Genomic DNA, 9,331 nt, shown 5'->3' on the forward strand with positions numbered 1-9,331 from the left:
ATTTCTAAAACTAGCTCAAGTGGTCAAAAATGCCCAAGGTGATTGATCAAGTTATTCTCCTAAATCAAGCTAAATGCATTTGTTCAAAGTCAACCCTAGGGTCCAATGACTATCAAGTAAAGACTTAGTTTTTATGATAACTAGTGGTTTAAACTTTCAACATCTCAGATGATGGTAACTAACATGGATATCAAGCCTCTTCAAGAAAACTCAAGGTTCTTGTGTGATGTTAAAATCAAAGATAATGATACAAAGACTTAAAGCTTCGTAGTGTGAAAGACATGAAGTATGAAATCTCGCTTGATCGTGTCTGATTGACTGATCAGTGTCTTTTTAAGACACAAGGCACTTTTAGAAGTATTATGGATAAATCACACACACTTAAAGCATTGAGAAGTCTCCTACATTATAATTAAAATAACATAAAAATGCTTTTCGAGCCTAGCAAGTTTATTAGGGGATTATCTGCTTGATTAGGAAAACATTTTTCAAGATGTATAATCGATTAGATTTATAGCCTAATTCATTAGATGATGCCTAATCGAGTATCTAATGGATTATGATTGTCTCTTAATGGTTGTTAACTATTTTATATCTAAATTTTTCATTCTAACTGATAAGTGCAAGATTTACGTTAAATATGTAAGCACTTATTGACTTATTTCACAAACAATTGTTACAAAAACTCTTGATTTAACTATAAAAAGTGGGGAAACAGTTGTTTGGACTTTTCTTGTATGCATTAATAAAAAACAAGTGAAAAGAACTAGAAAACCAAAATTCACCGTGCAAAAAATAGGCCAAAATAAAACCCTGAAGAAACCGAGCTCGCTAGGCCCAGCATATGCGTGCGAAGTGCGTGATGACATGGATAAATGGAACATCCAATTTCAACTACTTATTGGTGAAGCAAGGGTTAGCTCACTAGTCGAAGGGATGGTGCGATGGACGAGAAAAGGTGGCCAAGGATGCATAGAAGAAATGCAAGCATTGCTTGCTAAAGAAGAAAATTTGGATGGGTAGATTTGGAAAAGAAGGGCAGGCGCGCTAGGAACGTGGACAGTGCGCATAGCAAGAGCCTCATAATTGTGTATATAAATAGCAAATTCCAGTTCAGTACAAATGCAGTTACAGTAGATCAAGGTAGTATAAAATTATATTAGGTTCACTTTAGTCTACAACAGGAAAATAAGAGGAGAGGTCTGAAGGCAAAAGTACTGCTCAAGTTATAGAAAATATCTCCCTAACTATAGAGTATAGTAGCATCATGTTATTGTAAGGGATGTTAATCTCCCTAACTGTAGAGTATTGTAGCAGATTAACCGATTCATTGGAAGGGATGTTATTGTAATATAGTTATGAGAAGTAGATTTTACACTAGGATGTAATATTAGTTGTGTATACCAGCAAAACAGGTTGTGACTTCGACCGTACCATCAATAAAATGCACCTGGGTGGTTTGTGTTCTTGAAAAGGAGCATGTAGTATAAAACATACCAACACATGAAATTTATATAAAACCCCTGGACTTGTTACAAGAAGAGCCTTACCTGAGAAATGTTCAAAAAATTTCTTTTATTGCAAAATTATAGTAGCAAATTGTACCATGAACTTAAACAGCAGTATTACTTCAGGGAATCCGTAATATGCTTAGAAGTCGTTTCATACAATTTATGAGCCAAAAACTGTGGACCCTCAATTTTTTGAGGGAATAGGTGAAAGGAAAGTACAAACATGCTGAGTTTGTCAGATAAACTGAGATTTGATCCTAAAGAACTTGCTCAATGAATATAAATACTGTAAACCACGCCGCAATTCAAGAGCCAAACAAAGGGGTGCCCATTATGGTAATAGAATTCTAAGAGGTTTAATTTACTTTTAACGACTTTGAGATTCAGTTTATATGTCGAGCAAAAGCCTGCGAGGGTCCTCCACAGTATCTTTGATGCGTCGCAGAAAGAACACTGCCTCTCTTCCATCAATGATTCTATGATCATATGTTAGAGCAATGTACATCAGTGGCCTTGGAACAACCACTCCTCCAACAACAGATGGACGGCTCACAATCGAATGCATACCCAAGATTGCCGACTGCAAAACACAACAGCTGCATGAGGAGCTTTCTTTGGGAAAAAATGACAAAATTGCCAACAGTTATTTGGCGTCAGTTAAAAAGAAAAAGAAAGCAATGGCAAGTAAAAGGGGTACACAAAAAAAATGCACAAAATTGCCGCCTAAGCAGAACATGCAAACCTGAGGAGGGTTGATAATAGGGGTACTTAAAAGACTGCCATAAACACCGCCATTTGATATTGTTAGAGTGCCTCCAGCCATCTCATCAATTGATAAAGTTCCAGCATTAGCCTTCTTTGCAAAAGTATTGATCTGTTTCTCTATATCCGCAAAGTTCATTGTATCAGCATTCCGGATAACTGGCACAACAAGTCCCTGGAAAGGCAATTGAAGTTTAATGACATAATACTTATGGCCAAGCAAAAAATGCAAATGAGAAAATCTACTTGACTAGCTCCTTCAATCCATCCATTAAAATTTCTCTACATAATAAAACATAGAAATGAGTAAAGGTTGAGGTGACTCATAAAAACCTTTGGAGTTCCAACAGCTATGCTGATATCAATATAATCTCTGTATATAATATCATCCCCATCAATGACGGCATTTATAATCGGTTGATGTTGAAGTGCATTGACAGCAGCCTAACATAGAAACCAAAGAAGTACGTGAAGATAATTTTTTATGAAAGAAAGAATGCGCATTAGCTCTATAATTCTATAGTTTGAAAGCGTACTTTGATAAATCCAGACATAAGTCCCAATTTGACTCCATGCTTTTCAACAAAAGCATCCTTATAATCAGCACGGAGTTTCATTAAATTAGACCTATCATAAAACGCAGAGCAAACAGTGTGAGAGTGAATGGTTATTCAGTATAAGGCAATTATTACAAGTATAGTAACAATAAATTTAGACTGTTGTGTACCACAAGGATCGTGCCCACAGTTTCCAATATTTTAATTCAAAGTAAGCATCACCAAATAATGCATAATAGTGTATTTGCACATGAAAAAACCTAAAGCTTGAGGCAATATTCAAAACTTCTGCTACAATTTGACAGTCAACAAAACTTACATATCAACTTCATTGAAGGTTGTCAACATAGCATATGTGTTTTGGGAATCTTTCAACCGTGTAGCAACCCGTTTCCTAATCCTTGTCATAGGAACCTTTGATAGTAAAGGAAGATATTAAAATAAGAAAGTTGCTAAGCAAAACTCAGCCAGTAGATATAACAATCACAAAGTATAAACAACTCACTCGTCTTTCTCTTTCCTTAGGAGGAAGTTGTGGCTCAGATGGAGAGCTTTGAGGAGCAGGTGCTTTAGGCTTCTCTTTTGTAGCAGTTTCAACTTTAGGAGCTTTCTTCTCCTCGGGTTCACTAGCTTTTGGAGTTGGCTTGGGAGCAGGCTTTTCAGGTGCTGACTCAGATGGCGCAACGTGAGTAGCATCAGCAGACCTTGATATGATTGCTATCTTGTGACCTGGCTCAACAGTATCACCTTCATTGGCTAGAAGCTGCAAATCATTAAATAGAACACATGAACAAATTTAATTAAAACAAGAAAGAAAGGAGAGAGTAATAACTTTTGACATCAAAGGTGGGAGTACAAATGTTCTGGACCTAGTAAACAGTACCTTCAGAATAACACCTGACTCAGGACTTGAAACGTCAATTGTCACCTAATACAGGAGTAGGAAGATGGTGTTAATTATTGCTTAGGAAAAAAGAAAAGTTAACTGACATATAACCATCCAAATCCTTCAAAAAAACATTTGCATGTTGTATCAACATAATACCTTATCTGTTTCAATTTGAGCAATGGGTTCATCAGCAGCAACCCTGTCACCAGGCCCTGCTCTCATACATCAAAACAATGTGAAGTCAATCACCAATAACCACTAAAAAAACCAGTAACGGTAATGAAACGTATACAAGGAGTTGGTTAACATACTTTTCAGAAATTTCGCAAGAGTCCCATCTTCGATGGATTCAGCCAATGGAGGCACCACAACGTCAACAGTATCTCCTTTATCACAAATAAAAATGATATTTGATATTTAAAAAGATCAGCAATAGAAAGGGAAAACAGAACAAGTCAATTAAAGAACATAAATGCCAGAGTAAAGCTATGCTCTATCAAATAATAGCATTCACTGGACAATTCGGTCCTATATCCATAACTCTGGACTCTTGACTAATAAAATGAAACTGCACTTTAGAATATTCAACAATTTCAGAGATATATGTAGTAGTGGCAAAATGCACACATGCAAACTGCATTTTGATCATAATTCTGAAAATTCATGATCCAGTCAAGGTTACCATTCTTCTATACAGCAGTGGATAGAAATACGCTACCTTTTCAAACAAATAATACATTCTAAATTGTATTACAATAAATCAGTTATACAGTAAGTAAATTTCAAAAATACATGTGTGCAATAATACTCTATCATCATAGCCGTAGATTATTGTGAAACATTCCTCTTCCATAAAAGCTAAAATTCTCACCATAACCACAATGCATGAGCAATTATCTTTTATGAACAAGATAAACTTGAATTATACAGGTAGCTAAATGACAAACTGACAGTCATGTTGATATCTCACCATTATCCGAAGAAAATGAACGCCTCCATGTTTGAATGGAAACCTCCTGATGAAAGACATCCCTGCATAGCAATAAGGTTATCAGAGCAGTACTCAAACAGATCTAGAGTTTCGTTTTTATTCATAAAATAATGAAAATTTAGGGTTTGCTTATTTTTTAGAACATTTTCATTATTTCATTTTCTAACAACTAAATTTATTACTGCTAATTTCAGTTTGTTCCCCGGAATAGCCTATTTGGTTTGACAATGGGAAATGTATGCAAATTATTTTATTTTCATTCTAGAACTTTATTTAAAACATATGCTATTGAAGTCTCCAAAGTCCAAACCTAATTTTGACATTAGAAAGTTGTTGAAGAGCTTAACCTTATTTTTCCCGACTTCAGCCACTTAAATATTACTATTATTAAATATTGCTATAGATATCTTTTCTAGTCTTGAGCCAACATGTTTTTATTAAACATCCTAAAGCAATAGGTAAAGCGTGTGACTAATAAAGGAACCACTAACCTTGTTGGTTTGGAATTAATCAAGCGTCCTGCAACATAAAATAGATGGTGAGATAAATTGCCCAATCACATAAATCTTAAAGTTTGTATCAGCTAACAAATTTAAATTAAAAAAGAAGCACAAATAATACCAGGTGTTATGTGACTGAAATTTCGAACATTCCCACAGCTTCCTGAGCTTAATGCAATCTGTTAAACATAGTAAATAAAAATTGCTGTAAGAACCCTCCCGGACTTGACTAAAAAGTTCAACGTACAAAACAATGAAAACACTCAGTGAGAATGAAAAAAAATATTCGGACATACTTGCTTAAGGTAACAAAAACATAGTTAAAACAACATTAGCATGTACACTAACCATTCCAATAAATTTAAATTTTTTAGAGAAAGAAAAACTAAATATAGAGAATAAAATATAAAAATTGAAAGGAAATAACGGTAATAGGGCATCCTCCATACCCAACAAGATTATCCCAAGAAATATGTATGTGTATAGTCTGTATTCTAAGGCTTTAAGCAGTATCGGGTGGAAAATGTAGACAGTTCATATAAAAGCTTTATATGAATTAGCAAATAGCATGCTTTACTAATCTGTTAGGCGAAAAGGGAAATCCTTACCCTAACACATTTAAATCGGAAAATAAATTCAACAAAACACAAACATCTTCACGGAAGAGAACTCGGGCAGAACTCAAACAGCATCAAAAAGGGAAATCCTTAGCCTAACACATTTAAATCGGAAAATAAATTCAACAAAACACAAACATCATCACGGAAGAGAACTAGGACAAAACTCAAACAGCATCACAGAGAACCATTAAACAACAATGAACTTTGGCTAATTTTTTTTCAAACCGCAGAAAAATCCAGAAACCACATACATAGGTATCATTTTCAAACCGCAACAAAAAACACGGGATGGTTGTCTTCCAATACTTAAAGTTAAGATTCTTTTTTATCAATACAACCACAACAGTTCAGCAAAATTGATTCTAGAGTAGTAAAACTCATTTTTGACATTCTCGTTTCTCTGCAGTATAATTAACTTTATCTCCAAAATTGATTATAACTTAAAGCCATAAATTATAGTTCTTTATTCTAGTTTGATTTTTACACTCAAATTGTTTTAATCAATGTATCCATATTCCACACATAAACCAATTCATCTTCAACTCATTTTTAGCTGTAATCAATTCACTCAACGTCAATTTTTATCACCACAAAACCAAAGATACACTTTTAATCAAAATATACATCAAAAACACATCTCAAAAACATCACTCAGGTAACCATCAGCATCTTACAGGACGGAAAAATAATAACAATATCCAAACATTAGGGAACAGAAAAATACCTCTTTTTCCAAAACGGAAGAAACCCTAGCAGGGCCAGACCTTAATTTCAGCAACTGAAAGTATACACAACGCATGTGTCAGATTTCACTTAAATCACTCTACAGCTTCACAATCCATAGATTAACAACAAACAAAATCCATCATCATCAAATAGAATAACAAAATCGATTTCTCACCGAAGATGTGCCGCCAGAAGCAACCCTTCGCCTCGCAACACCAAACATGATTACCTAATCCTAAATTCAAACCTAATTTGACAAATCAAAATTTCATCAACAATACTATAAATCGAGTAATAGATCGATTTCGTTTCAAAGCAACCGCAATAATAATAATGACAGAAATGAAAAATTGCGAGATTAAAAGCTATGAGATTGGAAGAGAAATGGGTGAAAATGATGGAGAAGGGAATTTGAGAGGTTAACCTGAGTGGAAAACGGAGATCGAAAGATAGGGTTGAATGAGCGAGGAAGAGAGATCGCGACGATGAGAGAATAATGCTTCGCTTTCTTTTGCTTATGTAATGAAATGTGAGATTATTGAAATGTCTAATTTCTTTTTGTTATTATTCAATGTTTTTTATATCAAAGTCAAAGAATTGCATGCTTCATTAATTTTTGTAAATTTCTAGAAACTCTTGGCCATAAGGTAAATTTTCATTTTTGTCCTCGATTTTCGTGGATGTGCTTCGAGAAGCATTTTATTTCTTTAAAAAAAATGATTTTTTTCGTAAATGCATCTACAGAAGTAAAATAAACTAGCAATTAATTTTCTACAAAAAAGTTACGCCGCTTCCGTAGATGCATCTACGGAACGTGTTGATGAAGAACACTTTCGTAGGTGCATATATGGAACAATCACTTAGTTGTTTTTTCCAGCAGTTATGTAATTTTGTGTTATTTTGCCAATTGTTTGCAAATAGGTATGGTGCACTCCGATAATATTCCAAGAGAATTAGCTCCTTTAGTCGATGTTTGTACAAGTGTTGATGGGGTAGTCACAAAGATGGTAGATGTCGGAGGTGACTTTAGTAGCAATGAAGACTTTGATGATCGTGAAAGCATGCTAACATGGATTTGTAGGAATGGAACCAACCTTGGTTTTGGTGTGGTAATAGGAAGATCAGATAATGGTACGGCAAGAAGAAACCCGTTTGTAACAATGATGTGCGAAAGAAGAGGGAAATACCATCGTCCTCTAAGGAATTTTAAAAGACACGACACGGGTACTAGAAAATGCGAGTGTCCATTTAAGATTCGTTGTTACATGTTGACTAGCAAGAAGTGGAGATGCTCTATTATTTGTGGTTTTTATAACCATGATTTGTGCGCAAAATTACAAGGACATCCTAGTGTTTGTCGGCTCAATCTGGAAGAGAAGACATCTATTAAAGACATGTTCTTGAATCTTGTCTAACCGAAAAATATACTTGCCACATTGAAAAGGAAGAACCCGGCAATGTATCGAATATAAGACAAGTGTATAATCAACGGTACCACAATACTAAGGCGGTTAGGGGAGATAGGAGTGAGATGCAACAATTGTTGAAAATGTTAGATGCTACCAAATACGTGTTGTGGTACAGAACTTGCGATGACAAGGTTATGGTCCGAGATATTTTTTGGACTCATCCGGATTCGATAAAGTTGTTCAACACTTTCCCGACAGTGCTCATCCTTGATTCTACCTACAAGATCAACAAGTATCAACTCCCATTATTTGAGATGGTAGGTGTACCATCCACCGAAGAGGTACATATTGCTCCAAATATTCCATTCATCGACGAGATGTCAGTTTTTATGCACAAATACATCGATCGGATCGTCAATGTGGTTAGGGGCGGTAATTATGGGTTATGGGTCGTATCGGCTTTGCTTGGTAAGGGAGAGGATGACCATAAGCTTGTTCGTCTTGAACTTATCGAAGAGTTAATGAACCATAAAGACTCGTACACGCGGGTATTTAGAGACGCAACAAAATTTGAATCCGTGAGCGAAGCTCTTGTTACATGGTTGGGCGCTTACGCACCGATTTCATAATGGATGAGATTCTCGGAAATGGGACATCTTATTGCATGCGCATATGACATGATATGCATTGATTTGACACGATATGGTTTTTCGGAAACCTTTTTTCCGCTCTGCACCGCACCTCCTACAAATTTTGATGATCGTATGATGTGTGTTGGATGGCTCGCAAAATCAAAACATTTTGTGCCAGTTTACTTGAAACTGGTATGCCTCATACCACCTACGTCACCGGAATGGGCACTTCATCATACTGAGACTGTCGATACGTGGCCGGATCGTTTTGTGGATAGGATGCACAATTTCGAAAGGTTGAACAACATCGAAAAGGAATCAATTGTCGAAAAGTCAAGATTAGAACCTCCAATAGATTTAGTTGGCGACAGTTCTTTTGATGTTTTTATCTAGTTTCAAAGTGTAATATATTCACTGTATAACATTGCAATATAATCCTTTTTTGTGTTTATGTGTTTGTGTCTATGTGTTTCAAAGTGTTTATGTTGTTGTGCTTTAAAATGTTGTTGCTACTGCCTTCTGTTCTGTTAGAAAAACTAACAGCAAAGCTTTCGTAGATGTATCTACGAAAGGATCTGATATTGAAAATTACAGATTTTTACTGTAGATGCATCTACGGAACGAAGAAATCTATGACCTTTCTGTGGATATATCTACAAAAAGTTTTGTGACAAACATTGTGTGGTCCATAATCACCAAATGTTTCTATAAATTTGGAGTTTCTAGGGTTGTAT

The 9,331-nt window shown here is 35.3% G+C and overlaps 2 protein-coding genes across 2 annotated transcripts; one reads left to right on the top strand and one right to left on the bottom strand.

The window, feature by feature from the left end:
• Positions 1-1,558: 1,558 nt before the first annotated feature.
• Positions 1,559-7,128, bottom strand: LOC131615793 (dihydrolipoyllysine-residue succinyltransferase component of 2-oxoglutarate dehydrogenase complex 1, mitochondrial). The gene is made up of 15 exons (XM_058886952.1): positions 6,981-7,128; positions 6,732-6,803; positions 6,555-6,608; positions 5,332-5,389; positions 5,202-5,229; positions 4,690-4,751; positions 4,031-4,105; positions 3,876-3,931; positions 3,714-3,758; positions 3,336-3,593; positions 3,150-3,244; positions 2,810-2,900; positions 2,607-2,717; positions 2,254-2,448; positions 1,559-2,091 (listed from the first exon to the last, which is right to left on the bottom strand). The coding sequence occupies exons 2-15, from the start codon at positions 6,777-6,779 to the stop codon at positions 1,900-1,902; spliced, it is 1,368 nt and encodes a 455-aa protein (XP_058742935.1). The 5' UTR covers positions 6,780-6,803; positions 6,981-7,128; the 3' UTR covers positions 1,559-1,899.
• Positions 7,129-8,612: 1,484 nt separating this feature from the next.
• Positions 8,613-8,990, top strand: LOC131619677 (uncharacterized). Its single transcript, XM_058890750.1, has one exon. The coding sequence runs from the start codon at positions 8,613-8,615 to the stop codon at positions 8,988-8,990; it is 378 nt and encodes a 125-aa protein (XP_058746733.1).
• Positions 8,991-9,331: the final 341 nt, after the last annotated feature.

This window comes from Vicia villosa, linkage group LG7, assembly GCF_029867415.1.
Source record: "Vicia villosa cultivar HV-30 ecotype Madison, WI linkage group LG7, Vvil1.0, whole genome shotgun sequence".
Classification (NCBI taxonomy): Eukaryota; Viridiplantae; Streptophyta; class Magnoliopsida; order Fabales; family Fabaceae; genus Vicia; species Vicia villosa.